Raw genomic sequence first — 21637 nt, forward strand, 5'->3', positions numbered from 1 at the left:
TCCAGGGGCACTGGCAACGATCTTACTTGGCTTGCCGGGTCTTCTCACGCACAGCCCATTTCCAAAGGTCTCGGTCCGTAGTCATCGCCTCGGTGAGGCCCAATGTACGAAGGTCTTGCCTCACCACCTCAGCCCAGGTCTTCCTGGGCCTACCTCTTCCACGGGTTATATATATATATATATATATATATATATATATATATATATATATACACACATACATACATATGTAAATATATGCACAAGTAGGTTGTCTCATATTATATCATAGGTCCCTATCTCCTCTGCTTTCTTGGCATATGCACCAGCTAGGACTTTTCAAAATCTGTTTGGTTGAATGAGTCACCAGTGGTGTCCTTCAAGGGACTGTCTTGGGCCCACTTCTGTCTATCTATATATATAAAAATGAGAATGTGTGTGTGTGTGTGTGTGTGAATCCCTAAAACTCGAGAACTACGCAACCAATTTCATTCAAATTTTACAGATGCCTTACTTAGGGTTCCAGTTGTGTTTTAGTCAAAAAAATTTTTTAACTTCTTGCAGAGTTCGAGCCCACGGCAACATAATATCTCCACTATTTAAGTATTACGTGTCAAAAGTGAAACAAAAACACTCATGTCAAGTACTTTCACTTTAAAAATGAAACTATTCCACTAACTGAAACAATCACATTTCGATACTGTAATGACAGATACTTTCAGAAAGAGAGAAAGAGAGAAAGAGAGATGTATAGATGTATACATATAGATGTACTAGCAGAAATACCCGGCTTTGCCCGGGTTAAAGAGAATAATGAAATCTAAAAATGCCGTCTAGACTACGCAACCCTCAACTGTTAGTAGCTACGATACCATATTTCTACATTAATAACTCTCCAATCCATGCCAGCATGGAACATAGACATTAAGTGGAATGCCAGTCTCTCATCTAGGAGGGCCTTGAAATCAATGTTACCAACTGGGGACTATGTGTGTCGCAGTGATAAGAAAAAGACCCAAAGGAGGTCTGCAACGAAATAATTTTACTCAACACTTTGCAAGTGAATAAGTGGAGGCAAAGATGCGTCTCATTTACTTGACAATTTATGCACCACATTGCAGAAATCTGTACCGTTGAATTACAAATAATTCTCATCTGTTATGTTCGGGTTAAAATTTCATCAACATCAAAAATATATGAATTTTGATGGGAGTTATAGCCGTTATACATAGAATATAATTTCCAAATTTCATAAAGATCCGTTCAGTACTTTTGACGTAGTTTTGGATAAGAAAACAAATGACTAATGTGTGTGTTTGTGTGCATGTGTTTGTGTGTGATGGGTGTATATATGTATAGATATCTGTATGCATGTATATATATATATATATATATATATATATGTGTGTGTGTGTACATATTACATGTACATCTATATATATATATACATCTACACATATGTATACATATACATGTATGCATATAGATCTATATCTATATATATATATTCTATGCATATACGTGTACATATACATCTCTTTCTCTCTCTCTGAAAGTATCTGTCATTACAGTATCGAAATGTGATTGTTTCAGTTAGTGGAATAACGTGTACATATACATCTATATGTATACATATACATCTCTCTCTCTCTCTCTTTCTCTCTTTCTCTCTCTCTCTGAAAGTATCTGTCATTACAGTATCGAAATGTGATTGTTTCAGTTAGTAGAATAGTTTCATTTTTAAAGTGAAAGTATTTGACAGGAGTGTTTTTGTTTCACTTTTGACACGTAATACTTAAATAGTGGAGGAGATATTATGTTGCCGTGGGCTCGAACTCTGCAAGAAGTTAAAAAATTTTTTTGACTAAAACACAACTGGAACCCTAAGTAAGGTATGTGTAAAATTTGAATGAAATTGGTTGCGTAGTTCTCGAGTTTTAGGGATTCACACAGACAGACAGACAGACACACATTCTCATTTTTATATATATAGATATGTACACATTATTCCACTAACTGAAACAATCACATTTCGATACTGTTATGACAGATACTTTCAGAGAGAGAGAAAGAGAGAAAGAGAGAGAGAGAGAGAGAGAGATGTATATGTATACATATAGATGTATATGTACACGTATATGTATAGATATATATATAGATATAGATCTATATGCATACATGTATATGTATACATATGTGTAGATGTATATATATATAGATGTACATGTAATATGTACACATATATACATATATATACATGCATACAGATATCTATACATATATACACCCATCACACACATACACATGCACACAAACACACACATTAGTCATTTGTTTTCTTATCCAAAACTACGTCAAAAGTACTGAATGGATCTTTATGAAATTTGGAAATTATATTCTATCCATAATGGCCATAACTCCCATGAAAATTCATATATTTTTGATGTTGATGAAATTTTAACCCAAACATAACAAATGAGCACTGTCTGTAGCTGGTCTTCTCTTGGAAGAGCCCTGCTTCTCACATGGACAACTGGTATGTTGGCTGCTCAAGAGTGGGCAGCAAAAAAAAAACCTATTTGCATATGCTCCACAAGGGAAAACAAGGAACATTGTTTACAACGAGGTGTTATAATCACAACAGCAAGAAAGTATGTACATGATCACCTTCTTTTACGAAACTTCATTGACTTTCATATATTTATATTGATATACATATATATACGTGTGTTTGGGTGCATGTGTGTGTATATATATCTCTATATATAAAATGAGAATGTGTGTGTCTGTCTGTGTGTCTGTGTGAATCCCTAAAACTCGAGAACTACACAACTCTCTTTTACAAACCCAGTGAAAATACATATATTTCATATGTCAAAGAAATTCAAGCAATACATATAACACCAAAGTTAAAAACATTCCCAACAATTCCACAATCCCCAGCCTCCAGAGCTATTGAAGAAACTGTTATCATCAACTGACCAAGATTCCTAACATTTGCAAAACAAAATTAGACAATACGACGCTGTACTGCAGATGACATCATTTGGAATCACAAGAGATTTAACTGAGGCAGCATTCATCCAAACTTTCAAGATCCAACCTCAGATTTATCATCGCATTGTCTCTCTACTACCTCTGTCAAATGAATCACCAAAATTGGCCTTTCATTATTTATAATCTATACCTGTTTGTTTGGTTACGAAATAAAATACACAAAACGTGTTTCTGAATTACGTGTATTTACTTTATATACATATGAGTTGAAAACTTTCTTCTAACATTCCACTTAATGTCTATGTTCCATGCTGGCATGGATTGGAGAGTTATTAATGTAGAAATATGGTATCGTAGCTACTAACAGTTGAGGGTTGCGTAGTCTAGACAGCGTTTTTAGATTTCATTATTCTCTTTAACCCGGGCAACGCCGGGTATTTCTGCTAGGAGTCTATATAAATGACATTTCAAGCATCATAAAACACAGCAAAGAGAAGATATTTGCTGATGACTCCAAACTCCTGAAAATTATCAATGGAGAAGAAGACTGAACTGAACTCCAGTCTGATCTACATGCTGTAAGTCAATGGGCAGACAAAAACAGAATGCAACTAAACGAAAGAAAATTTGAACTGATACATTTTGGAAGAAAAACTATGCTAAAATAACCATATTCTCTTCCTTCAGGGGAACCACTCACAGTATCTAATAATATCAGAGACCTAGGAATAATTGTTGACAACAATCTCAGCTGGAGTGCCCACGTCAACAATAAGGTCGATATAACTCTTAGGATGAGCTCCTGGATCCTAAGAACTTTCTGGTCCAGAGAACAAGGTGCCATCATTCCTCTTTTCTCCTCCTTTGTACGACCACACCTCTAATATGCTGCCCCCTGTGGTCTCCCCATACAAAACAAAACATTTTGAAAATTGAATCACTGCAAAAGGCATTCCCTGAAAGAATTAAGGGCATGACTGATCTCAATTATTGGGACCGCCTTAAAGCATTGAAACTCTATTCTCTCCAGTGCCACGGTGAGTGATACATCATTTGCATGATGTGGAGAATATACCACTGGCATTGCCCAAACGACCTCAACATTAGTTTCAGAATTCATCCAAGGCTAGGACCACAGGCCGTATGTCCCCTACCCAATTTAGAATCACAACATATAAATACACTGCAACACAATTTCTTTTCCTTGACAGGCCCTGCCCTATTTAACATTGTCCCAAAACAGATCAAAGAGGAAAAGGATCCCATTACCTTTAAACAGAACTTGGACAAATTTCTTCAAGGAATGCCAGATAAGCCACTTATACCTGAATACAACTCACTCAACAAGAACTCCCGCCTTGAATGGGTCATGATACCACAAAACTTCACTTAAAAAGGATTTAGCAAATCCTATCAGATGGTGCTAGTAAGTTAGACATGGCCTAGATCAATCTTGGTCAAAACATATCAAAGTTATGCACTAGCTAGGACTTTTTTCAATTTGCTTGGCTGAAGGAGGATCTTTTAGCTTCCATACCTACCTACTCCAAATTGACTTGCATTTTTAAGCCCTTCAAGTTCTTAGTCTAATGCTACCAATCATTCGTTTATGTTACACATACATACATACAGGCACACATACAAACATGATCAATATATATGTGTTATATATATATATATATGTGCGTGTGTATATTTACTCTTTTACTTGTTTCAGTCATTTGACTGTGGCCATGCTGGAGCACCGCCTTTAGTCGAGCTAATCGATCCTAGGACTTATTCTTTGTAAACCTAGTACTTACTCTATCGGTCTCTTTTTGCCGAACCACTAAGTTACAGGGACGTAAACACACCAGCATCGGTTGTCATGCGATGGTGGGGGGGGGACAAACACAGACACATAAACACACATACACACACACACACACACACACACATATATATATATACAATTAAAATTTACAGAAAACAAAAGATGAAGACAAGCGAGGGAACAACAAGCAGGTGTATTAGTTTGATGCTCTAGAAGAATGGAAAAGTCTTTGATGTTACGAGCCTATACTCTTTGACAGAAAGGATTGAGAGGAAAAAAATGGAGAGAAAACAAAAAACAGAGAGAGGTATAAAATGAGTAGGGATTAACGGTTCAACATAATGAAATACACATACACACACATATATATCATTGCTATTATGCAAAAGTATCTAAAGTCCAAAACGTTGCATGTTCAGAAAACGAAAAAATAGTTTCACCATTCCATTTTTTTTACATTGGCAACAGTTTCAGCTTAACAATAATACTTTGTTGAGAGCATAAAAGTCATAACTCCATACATGTATGATACTTTCAGTCAGAAATATTTTTACAAAACTGTCACGTGTAGGACTTACTACACTTTTGAAAAATGCTAAACCATTGACAACACAGTGACAATTTTCATATCTTGGCATGTGAAGCAGCTGGAGGACCTGCTATTGCAAGCAAAATTAAATATTGAAAGAAAATGCATTTGGTCAAATTTGGACAAACAACAGTTTAACATAAGAGCAACGAGATATATATATATATATATGTGCATATATATATATATATACATATATCAGCTGTAAGATTAAACTTCTGTTCATCCTCTAATTCCTTATGTACTTTGTACTTCTATATGTAAACCATGTTGGCAAAATAACATAGTCTGCCATGGACACCTGTGCTTTGGTTCTTTCTTTCTTTTTCTTTTCTTCCTTTTTTTGGCACTTTTGCTATGAATTAAATTAATGAATTCAACGGGATACACCGTCTGCAAGTAGTCGGGTTCAGCATATTATCCTCCATTTTCTAATTGTTACACAAATTTTGGGTAAAACCTCCACTTTTACACGCTCCCATTGATTGCACCTAGTATAGCACTAGTGTAGCAATAATTGGGTACCCTCCCAGCAGTATACTGGATAGATACTATCCCTTAGTGGGTTGAACCCCCAACCCCTAACTCTCTCAAGTTTTATATATATATATATATATATATATATATATATATATATATATATATATACACACACATATGTCAATATGCATACAAGTACTTGATATACTACTCAATGCATCACTGTATTAGAAGTGTGTAGTGTCAGATAAGTGCTTGTAAAATGTGAGGCAAACAAGATTATACACTTAAATGACATTTTAGATGATTGTACATATATCAATGATTGAGAACCTTGGTGTACACAATCAATAAAAAGTTGCTCAGATGAAGCTTTGGCTCAAATATGCTATCCTGTTTAGCTAATGCATTGTACATCTACACACATGTACACACATGCATGTGTATGAATACATGGATGCATAGAGAAAAATCTGCAGCATGTTTATATATTTTCATTCTGCAAATGTCAAAGAAAATTAGTTCAGAAAACACACACACACGCGACGCGCACGCACACACACACACACACATCACCATCATCATTATTTTAATGTCCACTTTTCATGGTTGCAAGGGGCAGATGGAATTTGTTGAAGCAGATTTTTCTATGGTCAGATGCTCTCCCTGTCACCAACCCTCACCTGTTTTCTGTAAGGTAACATTGCCCCAAGTCCAGATACATTCTCATAAAAAATTGGAAAGGAAAAATACCAATGCATGACAATAGCATTCTTCTATAACTCTCATATGAACCTAAGGCAAGGAGATAGAAACACACACACACACACAAAATGGGCTTATTTCAGTTTCCAACTACCTAATCCACTCACAAGGTTTTGGTTGGCCTAAGGCTAAAGTAGAAAACACCTGCTCAATATGCCATGCAATGGGACTGAACCTAAAATCACATGGTTGGGAAGCAAACATTTTACAACATAGGCACAGTTAAGAAAATTGCTTTATATGTGGTTGTGAGTGGATTTGGTATTTCGACACTCAAGTGGTGTGTGTGTGTGTGTGTGTGTGAGGGAGAGTATGCATATGTATATGTGTTCTGCGTGTGTTCATATCTGTGTTTGTTTACATTTTCACATCTCCAAGAATCACTGAGCAGTGACATTGTTGTTATTTCTCCTGTCAACAAATCATCTACTGGCCTTGCACCTTTGAATATTCTGTATTTCATAAACAAGCAAGGCTTAGCAATAGGAAGAGCATTTGGTTTTAAAACAATGCTTTAACAATAAGTCTAACCCATACTATCATGGAAAAAATGAGCATAAAAACTAACAAATGATTATATATGAATATAGTAATCACACACACATACAGATTCAAGAATGGCAGTGTGATATGAAGTTTGCATTCCAACCACATGGTTCCAGGTTCAGTACCACTGCACCTGAAGCGAGTGTCTTTTACTATACAACCATGCCAACCAAAGCTTTGTGAATAGATTTGATAGCTGGAAACTGAAAGGAGCCATAGTATAAGTATATGTACATAAATATGTATGTGGGAGGGGAGGAGTGCGCGTTATGTGATCGATGCAAACAAGTGTCACTATCATGCAAGCCATGTCCTTCATTTTCATTCTTCCATAACCACATGTGTGGTTATGGGGAAATATTATTGTACTTGGAAACAGGTGAAGGTTGTAGACAGGAAGAGCATCTAGCCATAGAGAAAAATTCCATCCAACCCATGCACACATGGGTAAGTGGATGTTAAAACAAAGATAATAATGATGCTGATTTTGATAATGATGATGATGACGATGATGATTGCCAACAGGAAAGGCATCCAAGCCACAGAGAAAATTCCATACAACCCATGCTCGCATGGAAAATGGACTGTGAAGCGATGACGATGACAATGATGATGATGATGATGATGAAGGTTGGTGACAGAATGGCATAGAAAAAAATTTCATCTGACCCATGCATACAAAGAAAAGCAGACATTAAAAAGATAACAATTAAGATGATGATGATGATGATGATGATGATGATGCTGATGATGATATATGTATATAACAAATATAAAGAGAGAGTTTGAATTTTGAACAATTGTGACGTCATAGGAAAAAAAATATTTTTTTCTATTTTGTCCAGCTGAAAAAAATATATAAAATGAAAGAGAGAGAGAGAAAGGGTCAAGCTTCATCCCTGGTCTACAGCCATTATATGTTACTCAACAATACAAATCATTTTACTAACTCTCACCACCGTTTCACACTAAATTAAAAAAACAAAAAAAAACAAAGTAAAATAACTGTCGTTAACAATCTAGTCTAATGGATCTTCCTTCAAAACTAGACTCAAAACAGCCTGATTAATTTATTAATTACAACAAGTTTGTAATAAATTAATCATAAGAAAACGTCTATAATGAATAAATCTATAGAACAAGCTTTACGTTTGATTGTGAGTCATCAAACTATTTTTATGCTCACTGAATCTACCTGACATATTTCTACTGCAACTATAATAATAATCTGGACATAGAAAATGGGTTGGGGGGAGAAAAAAAATGCTTGATACAATGTGTATGTGCATGATTGCATGCATGTGTGTGCAGGCAAACGTGTGTAGTTAAGACATTGTAATCGAGCAGTTTCAGGTTCAGTCTCACTGCGTAGCACATTGGGCAAGTGTCTTCCGCTATTATAGCCTCAGGCCAGCCAAAGCCATGTGAGTGGTAGACAGAGACTGAAAAAATCCTTTTATAAATATCATCATAATCATCATCATCATCATAATTTCAAAGTCTATTTTTCCATGCTTGTGTGGGTCGGGCAGAATTTATTGAGACAGATCTTCAACCCCCACCTGTTTCCAAGACAGCTGATATTTCCTTGAGGTCATTGCATGTTTCCACAGAAAATCAGACACAAAAGACAAGGAGATAAAACACGCATGCACATCCATCCATCCATCCATCCATCCATCCATACATACATACATACATAAAGACCTCTTTCAGTTAAAAATGACCAAGGGATTGCACCTAGAAAGTGTCCCTCCAAGGGACAAGTCTGGGCAAAGTTCTTTGTAGGAAACCAGCTCGCCCATGCATACCTGCCTCCTATCTCCATGCCACTGATGTTGTCCAAGGGAAAGGTGAAGGCTGCTGTAGCTTGGCACCAATGACGTCACAACTTATTTCTGCAGCTGAGTGAACTGGAGCAATGTGAAATAAAATGTCTGGCTCAAGAATACAAGCCCAATCGGGAATCGAACTTACAACCTTACAATTGTAAGCCCAACATTCTAACCACTCAGCCATGTGCTTTCACTAACATTTACATATATATATATACACACACACATATATATATACACATACATATATATATACACACACACACACACACACACATATATATACACACACACACACACACACACACACACACACACATACACCAACATAGAACAAGCTGCTTTCAGTTTCCTGCTTGGTTACTAGCATAATAAAGGTGAGTAAAGTTTACCTAGTAGTTACAATAGCTGCACCTATATCTATCGAGTTATGCCTACCAATAATCTATTTTGAAATGAACAAACAATTGAGCCCAAAACCTATTCTATAACACTGTTCTGTTTTTTAAAAATATTTTTGATACCTTTCTCCTTTCATTGAGCAGATTAGATCAGTAAGTAAATGTAAGTGGATATGCATGTTGAGAGCTGTGTGTGTGTGTGTGTGTATGTGTGTGTGTGTGTGTGTGTGTGTGTGTGCATGTGTGTGTGAGAGAGAGAGAGAGAGAGAAAGAGAGAGAGTGTGTATGTGTTAGAGAAAGAGAGTGTACATGTGTGCATGTGCGTGTGTATGTTTGAATGCAAGTGTGGGAGCATATATATATATAGTTAGATCCAAGTCTCCTTGTGTGTTCACATATCTGTATTCATGCAGCATGTGCCTTATTTTCAGCCTTAATGTCAGAATGAATTCTGGGATTAAAGACCTAAAATAAAAACTGCTTCTTACATAAAAAAACCGCACAAAAACTATAACAATTACAATTATACTCATCAAAAGTAATAATAATAACAATAATCATAACAAGAGCACTCAGAGAGCACAAACCTCCACCAAGGCAACCCCAATGTCCTCTCAACAATTAGCTGGAGATGATTTTTAAAATGTAAATATCTGAAATAAGCTTGACTGCTCTCACTAACGAGAATACTAGAAAATGAACCTGACTGCTCTAAAAAAATTAAGTAAAATACAGGAAAAATAATTTAGAATCCTTCTCCAGTGCCAAATCGATCCCAAAATGTAATCAGTTCATGCCGATCATGAGGCCAAATATCCCAGAAAGTTTCATCAACATCCATCCAGCGGTTCTTGAGATATCTTGTCCATGGACGAACAAACATGACTGAGGCAGAGGTAATAATAATGATGATGATAATGGTTGTGGTGGTGGTTTCAAAAAGTTTGAAAACCCCTGCACTGTACCATCATTCAAAAGGCATTACTGTTATATTCAGATCAACCATGGCTTCAGTCACCTTAAGAACTGAGCCAACCACGTTTAAAAACAGTTTCCCAAAGATACTACTGTCTGCTATGAATCATAAAACTAAACATGGCTGTTATTAATTAGGTTATGTAAATATGTAGACATATGTTCCTATTTGTCAATGTAACCACAATTTACTGTAGAAATATTATTTATGAAATGTAATTATACTTACGTGTGCTGCTTTATTGTGTATATATTAAAATAGGCTGTTAATGTGATATGATATCTATTATTTATCATTAATGTTTTAATTTCTTTTGTTCCAACAATTTAGGAAACAATTTGTACTTAGAATAATGAGCTGAAGTGAATAAGCTGGATTGGCAAACTCTTGCTTTTTTCTCTCTAACAAAATTCTATTCAGTCCCAACAAAAATTAAAAGCTAAATATCCATGAGTTATTTTGTTTCTAGCTTTTCAAGCCAAGTTTACTCTTTATGAGAGAGGAGGAGGGGGGAGACAGACAGAGATGGGGGAAAGGAGGAGGGAGGGAGAGAAACTTTTTTTTTAATGAAATAAATAATCAAAGAACAATAATTAAAAGTCACCGCTGATTTAATAAAAATAATTAATAAGGATATTTAAATCAAGACGTTTTGAATAAAATATGAAAGCTTTCATTTCATCCTATACAAAATTCAATTTCTAACATAGTCAGTTGAGCTAAAAAGAAACAAAATGAAGGTCATTGATTTTTATTAAAATTCCTGGGCTGAAGCTGCTGATATTAGGCATGAGATTTTAAAGTCAACTGACCTTGTCAAATACAAGATAAAAATGCAAGTATTCAATGTGAAAGGCATTGATTTAATGAAAGGGTCCTAGCTGACAGAACAAATATGACTAAATATACAGTTCTTTGCATACAGCAAGGGATTTCCTTTAGATGAAGATCACTAGAAAATAATAATAGCAGATACAAGAACAACTATAGAAATAAATGTAATATGAAAATACAGAATGTCAAATAAAAGAAAAATGGAAATGATCATGCCTATTGCAGAGCTTAAGTGTCGACTTAACTTTTTCATTAATCACTGTACCTAAAATAGGATATGGTTGCTATATTTCTATTGTTTATATCAGTATTAATTTTGTCAAGTCAATAATAAAAGTCATGAAAAGATATGAGAGGATGAAGAATACTTTCACCCTTTAGTGTTCAGATTACTCTGTTAAATGTAATACTTTTTCACTCAAATTGTTTTGAATTTAATCATGCATTATCTTATAGCTTTGAGGTTTCAGTGATGTGATTATTTATTTTTAGAATGTCAATGTAGGTTAGGTGTGAGAGGCTAGATATCGCCAGTTTGAATATAAAACAGGTAGGATATCTGGGCCAGATATGGCCGGTTTAAACACTAAAGGGTTAACTTTTATAGCAGATGTACTGACAACAGTCAGTCTTATATCATATACTAATAAGAGTCAAATACCACAATACAAGATATATTAGTCACAGTGGAATTACTGTTTGATAGCCATGGTGAAAACATGTTCAATGGTCACAGTGGAAACATTGATTAATGGTTAGTGGAAACAATGCTAGATGGTCACAGTAAAAAACATTTTTGTCACAGTGGAAACATTATTTAGCAGTCACAGTGGACATACTGTTTGATGGTGAGTGGAAACACTGTTTAATAGTCACAGAGGAAACACTGATAGTCATAGTGGAAACATCATTTAATAGTCACCATGAAAATATTGTTTGATGGTCACAGTGGAAACTATTTGTTAGTCACTGTGAAAATGCTTGATGGTTACAGTGGAAATATGTCTGATGGTAACAGCAGAAATATGTTTGATGCTCACAGTGAAAGTATTATTTAATGGTGATAATGGAAACATTATTTAATGGTCACTCAAAGATAAACATAAAAACCAATCGAGACGCCAAAAGAAAACAAACTCTACAATGGAATTTTTTAATTCATAAAAGTCCTATCTGCTCTGAACTGCAACTGGTTACGAGACTATCTTAGAGTCTTCAGCAGTGGGGTATTGAAATGGTTTCATGTTTGGTTCTTACAAGAGATTTGGTAACGGAAAGCAATAATGATGCTGTCGAAACGTTCATGCTTTTTGTAACTACACTAACAACACAAACAAGAGAAATAGCTAAAGCTGGGATGTGGAAATAGATTACAATTATTTCTCAAGCTTGCCAGGAGCTTTTGCTCTCTGTGACATTCACCACTAGAAAGATTAACAAGCTTTAACTTCTGTAATGTATTGCAATTTCTGTCTTTCTTACTCATACACACACACACAATGGTAGAACACCTGTCATGTTTACAGATGTGGGTTCAAATCCCACTGGCAGCCTTCAACATTTTCTATCAAAGACATTTTTAACCCAATGTTTACACACTATTATTTATAGTTTTATGTGCATCAAGATCCACTGTTACAAAAAAAAAAAAAGGAAGAAAAAAGAATTATTTAAGATTCTCTCAACGTTTATACATTTTTATGACATCAAATAAATGCACGCATACATACATACATACATACATATATATATATATAAATAGATACACACACACACATACAGATATAGACACAATTATATTACATATGAAATATAAAAGTGTGGTAGGTGGAATGCTATTTTTCACACATTCCATTACTTAACAAGACATGTGAATAAGAAAGCAACAGACACCCTGAAACATGATGCTGGCAAGTCTAAGAAAACGGTAAAAGTTCTTTTGTTATTGCAAAGCTTTGTTTCCTTGCAATATAGATATAGTGCTGCAACTTTTTGATCTCCATACACATCAATGAAAAGGTTTTTTTTTTTCTTTTTACCTCTTTCTCAATGTGATAATCTAGGTTAATGGTAATAAGTAAGTAGCCGCATGTCTTGAAAAAGTATGGGGAAGGAGTGAGAGGTAACTGAGTGTTCTTTCTACCCTTTGATCAATCTCACTACAAGCATACCTTAACTTTGCCATTACCACCTCCACTACCTCCACCTTCATCTTCTCCTCCACCATTGTCCTCCTCCTCAATTAGTACTTTATATAAACTCATAGTCTATTAAAAAAATATTTATTGTTGTCATTTATAAAATTGATCTTTTATCTTTTATCTTTTCCTTGTTTCAATCATTAGATTGCAGCCATGTTGGGGCACAGCCTTGAAGAATGTTTAGTCGAATGAATCAATTCTGGTACGTATTCTTTTGTTAAACCTGGTACTTATTCCATCAACCTCCTTTTGCCAAACTGTTAAGTTATGGGGACATAAACACACTAATACCAGTGTCAAGTGGGGGGTGGGGGACAGACACATACACAAAAACACACACACACATGACAAGCTTCTTTCTGTCTACCAAGGCTTTCGTTGGCCTGAGGCTATAGTGGAAGACACTTGCCCAAGGCGCCATACAGTGGGACTGAACTCGGAACCATGTGGTTGGGAAGTAAGCCTTTTTCATTAACAATTTGCCTTTTACCACACAGCCACACCTGCACTCAATTGTTTTTTTTTTAATGTCACTATAATTGAAATTAAACAGGATATTTTAAACATTTTGGTGTCTTCATCAAAATGGATAAAGTTTCAGAGTACCAGCTTATAGGTCTTTAATTCAAATCATAGCACACAGGTTTGTTATGTCTCTGAACAGGATGCTTAAATTTATGCACCACAATTCACCAAGATATCAGGAACAGGTTACAGATCATCAGACAGGAAAATTTACATCTTATCTCTTTAACATCATGAAATCAGATCCAAAAGTAAAAGCCTTTATGAACACTTCTGGCCTTTGTTCACATCAATAAGTTTACACGTTAATATATATACACAGGTCATCTATTGTATGTATGAACTAGACATTCTCTGATAATCTCTCTTGGTGATTAGCTTGTTGGGCAAAAACTGGATTTTCTCTTCAGGGCAGACAAATTCTTCATTCAGCTCACAACTGCTAACCTTTTATATGAAACATAATCATTTATCACACTGAGAACTGTATCTGCTTACAAAACCAGTTCAGTCTCTACATGCATGTCAGTTGTAGATCACATACAAGTAAAATGGGCCATTAGTTTGCCTGACAAGCTAAATAACCCAGTGTGGTCTTAAGGCATGGGCATATTAGGGTGTTGTCTGGGTTCTCACAGAAGAAATGCCACCAAACATTTTGTCCAATATGCTAAAGTTCCTACCAGCTTGCTGCCTTGTCATCATTGGCAGCAATGACAATAACGACAATTTCTAACATAGACACAAGGCAATAAAAATTTGTTGAAGGATGTAGTAAATTAAATTGACCCCAGTACTTCACTGGCACTTATTTTATAAACCCTAGACAAATGAAAGACAAAGTTGATTATGGTAGAATTTGAACTTCATATGCAAAGGAACCGAAAATATAAATGCAATATTTTGCCCAAGAACTCTACCAATCATTCTCCCTTGATAACAACAGGAACAAAAATTTTGCCAATGTATGACTTGAAATAAGTGAAATAAAGCTTACTTACCACTTTCAATAGAATAACATGCTCTTGGAATGTTCCAACAAGGCCGAGAATGGCATTGATGAAGATAATGAGACCAACAGAAAGCAGCAAGGCTACAGGTAGGGACATGAGGTTATTAAGGGCACCATACTTCCGACGTTCCACCTCAGCCCAAACACCGATGATCAACAATGTAATTCCAACAAACTGGAAGATTTAAAAAGAAAAGAAAACAATAAATAAATAAATATATAAATTCAAAAAACTTTATTAAAAAAATATGTATACCATACAGGGTGCATTTATTTATAAAAAAAAAACAATAAAAACAGACAGTGTCCCAGAAAAATCAACAAAAGTCAGGGCTAAGATTACTGGCAAAGCAAAGGTTCTAGAAAGAGCCTGCCAAAAAAGTTCAGAAACATTTGATCATTATAAACAAATCATGTATACAAGTTGTTCAGCAAGGAATTGTTGACCACTCATATGTCATTTACAACAGGAGTGTCAGCCAATATGTGTGTGTGTGTGTGTGTGTGTGTGTGTGTGTGTGTGTGTGTGTGTGTGTGTGTGTGTGTGTGTGTGTGCGTGTGCGCGTGCGCGCATGTGTATTGATGTAGAACGAAGTGCTGAAAAAAGATCACAAAAAGGATGACAGGGGACTGAAACTCCTGGCAGTTTGCTATGCTTGAAAAGACACGTCAAGCTAAGTAAAAACGCAGTTGCCTTGCAACCCCAACCAGCTGAGCATCCCTAATCTTGCAGACTCATAAGTGCTGGTGCCACATAAAAAGCATTTGTACTGGTGCTGCATAAAGGCACCCACTACACTCTGTAAAGTGGTTGGTGCTAGAAAGGGCATACAACCATAGAAACCATGCCAAAACAGACATGGAACCTGAGCAGCCTTTCAGGTGGTCAGCTCCTGTTAAACCGGCCTACTTATGCCAGCATGGAAAACAGATGCTTATTGATGATGATGATGATGATGATGATATATATCTTCAACTAGAGGTTAAATTCGCCTCATTAAGGGATGGTATTATCCAATGTATTACTGGTTCAATACCTAATATTTGTTGTGAATAATAATATTCATAAAACAATAGATTTATAAATAGATCATGGTTTATAATCATTCAAAAGAAAGTAAGAAAATGGAGATACAGCATTTAATAGAAATTTATCATTTGCAAAAATCAAAGATAGTCCCTTACAACTGTTTCAATTTAGTTTAAAAGATTAAATAGTAATTATCAAAATCATAATATTAGGCAACACATTAAAAACCTAATGATATATCCTTTTTCTACCCCTTTGAAGAGATTTTGCCTAATATAATGATTTTAATAATTATTATTTAATTTTTAGGCTGAATTGAAACAGCTGTAAGGGACTATGTTTGATTTTTGCAGATAGCAAATTTTTATTAAATGCGATATCTCCATTTTCTTACTTTATTCACATACACACACACACACACACATACAAAATGCAATATACATATAATGCAGATGATGATGATGATGATGATATATATATATAATGCAATATTGCATTATTTATATGCATATCATATAAGTATATATATGCATATTATATAAGTATATACAAGCATATTATATAAGCATATGTATACACATGAAATTCTGATGATTTTGGGTCGATAACTGATGAGGGGAGAGCATATCTATGTTCGTTGCGTATTTTTTCTTGCTTTCCATATGCTCTTTCATCATTTTTCCTTGCAATTTTTTTAATGCGTGTGTGTGTATACCCGTGTTAATATACAGACTTTTTCACAAAGGCACAATTAGATATGAAAAAGAAACCTAAGTCTTTGTTTGCTTGATAAAATCAGTGCAGTTTAGTTACTTTTTTGCTCTTTTCATCTTCATTTGTTTGATAAAGTTATTTATTAGACTAGATTCTGCTTCAACGAATTTCATGTGAGCCGTGCAAGCATGGAAAAGTGGATGAAAAAGTGATGACGATAACAACAACGATGATGATGGTAGTGGTGGGGCTGGTGTTAGTCGGTAGCACCGATTCCAGTACTTGACTAGTACTTTATTTTATTGGCTCCAAAAGGATGAAAGGCAAAGTTTGATCTTGGCAAGATTTAGGCTCAAAATGTAAAAAGCCAGAACAAATAACCTAAGGCATTTTTTATGATCCTCTAATGATTCTGCCAGCTTGCCACCCTAAAAATAATAGTAACAATAATAACAACAACAACATTAATTAATTCTTTTATTAGCCACAAGGGCTCAGTACAAAACATTAACTGAAATACAACAACATAAAAGACAAAAACAGGACAACACAATGGGTTTTGTGTGTACACAATATAAATAACAGTTAAAAATTAAACAAACTCCCAATAGGGGAGGCACTTTAAGGTCCTTGTGGAAAAACCCACAAAAGCCATGGGTGCCTGAACAACAGGGCAAGAGCGCTTCTTTTTTTTTACAGGTGCACGCTCAGAATTGGTCCTTTCACACTGGCCATTCTTCCAACATTCACCCACCTTTCAACAAACTTGCTATAAGGCAACATTTCCGTCTCCACCCACAACTTCCTTTTCAAGTGAAACTTGAAAAAGTTGATGAGGGCTTGGCCAAAGAGGAAAGTGTCTGTTTTTAGCCCTTTCAAATGGGTCCACCATACTACCTCTTTCGCTACAACCATTAGACAAATAATAATAATAATAATAATAATACATGCGCTGCTCTCTTATTCAATAACAATAATTCTTTCTAATTTTGTCACAGGGCCTGCAATTTCAGGAAGGGTTAAGTTGATTACATTGACCCCAGTACTCAACAGGTGTTGATTTCATCAACCCCTAAAAGGATGAAAGCAAAGTCCACATTGGTGGCATTAGTCAAATTTGAACAGAAAGCTAGGAGAAATGCTGTTGTGCATTTTGTCTGGCATGCTAATGATTCTGCCAGTTCATTGCCTTAACAACAGCAGCAACAACAACAAAAACAAGACGACGACGACAACAAACAATAGTAATTGTTTCTAACTTGGTAGGAGAGGGGAGCAGTGAATAATATCAACCCCCATGTTTGACTCTTTCTATATTTTATCAATCCCCAAAAGGTTGAAATGTAAAGTTGAATTTGGTTGGGCTTGAACTCAGCATATAAAGAGAGTTAGAACAAATATAAAAATCGTATTTTGTTTTTCAATGCTCTAACCATTCTGCTAATCTACTCCTGTTGTAAAAGTAATAATGACAATTTATAATGTCACACAGATTTTACATCAGCTTTCTAGAATAATCTCATGGGACACATGAATACTAAAGAGTACTAGAAAAGCATAATAATAAAATTCTAATTAGTCAACTAGTATCTACACATTTCTTCATTTCCAGTAATGCCAAAAATTTCGCAAGACTTAGAAATCTAAGAAAGTGAATTTAGATCTTCAATTTCAGGATTCAAAAAAGCAAAATCAAATCAATGAATTCTAATAGATGAATACAACCCAAATTTTAAAGTCCAAATCCAGAATGTCTTCAACATAATTTCTTAAAGTCTTTATTGTTGCTTACCAATTCAGATCAATGGAATATCTTACATTAATGTTTTAGCATTTAACCCTTTAGTATTTAAACTGGCCATACCCAGCCCAAATATTCTGCTTGTTTTATGTTGAAACCGGCCAGATTCCACCTTTTGCAGCTACCCCATAATGTCACTCTAAAAATAAACAATCACACTGTTAAAATCTTGAAGCTACGAAATAATGCATGATTAATTCAAAACAATGTGAATGAATAAGCATTACATTTCATAGAGTAATTTGAATGCTAAAGAGTTAAACCAGCCATATCTGGCTGTTTTATGTTCAAACTGGCCAAATCCAGCCTCTCTGCGATATAGTTCTTTCTAACTTTGTTTTAAACATTACTGCAACTACTTTTCAATTGTAACTAGGGTTGAATGATTCTGTAAATTTGCATATTTACAGAAAAAATATGCCACAACAACCAGATAGTCTTCTATAATAAATTATAAAACTTTGAAACCAGAATGATAAATCAACTTTTAACCTGACTGAAGCAAATATAACAATGCCTATAATCATTATCATCATTTTACATCCACTTTCCATACTGGCATGGAGTGGACCAGCATGGTATGAATCAATTTTGCTAATAGTTACTGCCCTCCTAGATGTGGCCGAGAGACCACACCTCACCAATCCATTTTCCTTTTGGTATAGCTTCTATGACTGGATGTCCTTCTAAACACCAACTAATTTAAAGAATGTACTGGGTGCATCGTTCTGTGGTATCAGTATATAGAAGTTGTCATGTATTCAACTTATCCACTGGATGCACTTCAATATGCCATTAGCACTTTATGATGTTGTTTTGTACTAAGAGCTTCACTGCTCTTTATTGGCTACATTGTCATTTGTATCTACTAATAAATTGTATATAGCTCTTTAATAACTCTGTTATTATGTATATAATTCTTATAACAACTCCTAGAATATTGTCTGAATTCACTTTCTATGTTTATAGATCACTACTGTACAATGCAGCATCAAATGAAATGAAATTTGGAACCCGAGTTTGTTTTCAGTTAGAACCTCTTCCCTTCAGGTTTCAGATGTTCTTGGGAAAGATCAGGAAGTACTTCCATTTTTTGACCAGAAAAAAAAATTGATATTTTATATTAATAAACAGTCATCTGTGCAGTTGTTAATGGTTGGTGTTTAGCTGTAGGTCAGCCCTGATCAAAAGCATTTACAACCGAAGACATTCTAACCATGAACATCCTGTCTTTTCAGACATAGTTTATCTCAGAATACATTATCTGGTAGGCCTTCCTTCTCTTTAAGGATAATAGAATGTAATTTGTGAGAGATTTAGTTGCTATATCTATCAGGCTAAGCTACCAGGTAGATGTTCATGGTTTGGTTACATTGCTATCAAAATCATTCAGAAAGAATATTTGATTAAAAAAACAACAATCTATTTATAGTCTCAAGCTATACATAACTATTTTGAATAATACAAGGAGTCCATAAATTACTTTTGCGATTTGAAGACTGGAAGTGTGGAAGCTGTAAAGATAATTTATGGACACCCAGTATTTCAGTAGCATTTCTAATAAAATTCAGTACAACATATTTCAATTACTTTTTTTCCTGGATAATCAAGAATTTGGAGGGATTTAGTAAAATAATTCTGCATTATTAATCCAGTGTTTCAAACTTAACAGAAGGTTCTTACCAAATAAAAAAAGATGAAAAGTTGTAATCCGAATATGAGTGCTTTAAAATTATAGGTTTTGTATAAGAGAACCAGAATTTCAGGCAAGTTGTTGATAAAATGGGAGAAAAAAAAATCGACAAAAGTGTATAGAATGTAATGTGGATGGAACTCATAGATGCTTAGAAATCCAATTTACTCATGCAATCTATTCTCAGTTTCCAAATAGGGTTATAATGCAAAGTCAAACCCCCACCCTTGTTCATCCTATCCTAAGATGCAGATGTTCTCTTGTGAGAATAGAAGGTAACAGGAGTAGAAAAAGAGAAATACCAAATGATTGAAGAATTAGAGAAGGAAATAATTGCACAGTAGAGGAAAAATCCACAGCAGAACAACTTTATTATATAAAGAAACCAACACAGTGAGAGAGAGAGAGAGAGAGAGAGAAAGAGAGAGAGAGAGAGAGAGAGATGATCTGCTCCACAAGGCACACACAGACACATTTTAAACATGAAACACATGCATCAATAATTTAAATTAGATTCCAGTAAATGATGTAGTAATAAGCACTGGAATCTTGACAAGGTATTAAAAACAAAAACAAAAGGGAAAGAAAGAAAGAAAGGAAGAAAAAAAATTTAAGTCTCTGACCACCACCCAGCTAAATTACAACAAAGATGGGCAACACGAATATCCACAGAGGTCCTTGGCCTCATGCCACTTGATAAGTGGCCTGCAAACATGATTGAAGCTGACTTGTCTTTAGCAGACAAATATTGTATGTGAACATATTTGTTAAGTTTAGTAACAGAAACTGAAGTGCTCTCATTACTCCAAATGAATTTATCATCATCACCGTCGTTGTTGTCATCATCATATTGCATATAAGTGATGGAATATGTGCGTGTGTGTGTATGTGGATAAATATATTTACATACATACATATATATATGTACGTAGATATGTGTGTGTGTGTGTATGTGCACGTGTGTATGTATATATATATATATATATATATATATATATATATATATATATATATATATATATATATATATATATACATATATATGTGCATTTATATGTATATATATGTGTGTGGGTGGATGGGTGGCTGGGTGCAAGTGGGGTGGGGAGAAGCTGGTCAAACTGGTTTTCAAAATAACCAAGGAACTCATTCATAAATAGTCGGACATATAATTTTGTATGATTGATTATTTTTTTGATTTTTTTTCTTCTTCTCTGGGATGAAACTCATTCACACGGATATATTCTGGCAACAAGCAACAGCTTTGAAAATATAGTGAATGGATGAAGGGTGGCATATAGAGTTGGACTGTATAACAAAAGGTTATTGACAGAAGAAATGAACAGGAGGACGGAGGTGAATGACAATGGTGATGGATGAAGTGTAAATGGCTAGGACTAATAATGACTATGGTGGCAGTAAGGAAACAAGAGTGTGGTAATATGA

General features: G+C 34.9%; 1 protein-coding gene across 1 annotated transcript in view; it reads right to left on the reverse strand.

Moving 5' to 3' along the window:
- The window catches only part of LOC106883925 (tetraspanin-15), a 109167-nt gene that overhangs the window by 15116 nt on the left and 72414 nt on the right, over positions 1 to 21637 (reverse strand). Inside the window, exon 2 of the mRNA XM_014935068.3 lies at positions 14943 to 15128. Within this exon, the coding sequence (XP_014790554.1) occupies positions 14943 to 15128 (186 nt within the window). The remainder of the gene's footprint in view (positions 1 to 14942; positions 15129 to 21637) is intronic.

The sequence above is a fragment of the Octopus bimaculoides genome, chromosome 9, assembly GCF_046866305.1.
Source record: "Octopus bimaculoides isolate indiv1 chromosome 9, ASM4686630v1, whole genome shotgun sequence".
In the NCBI taxonomy this organism is placed as follows: domain Eukaryota; kingdom Metazoa; phylum Mollusca; class Cephalopoda; order Octopoda; family Octopodidae; genus Octopus; species Octopus bimaculoides.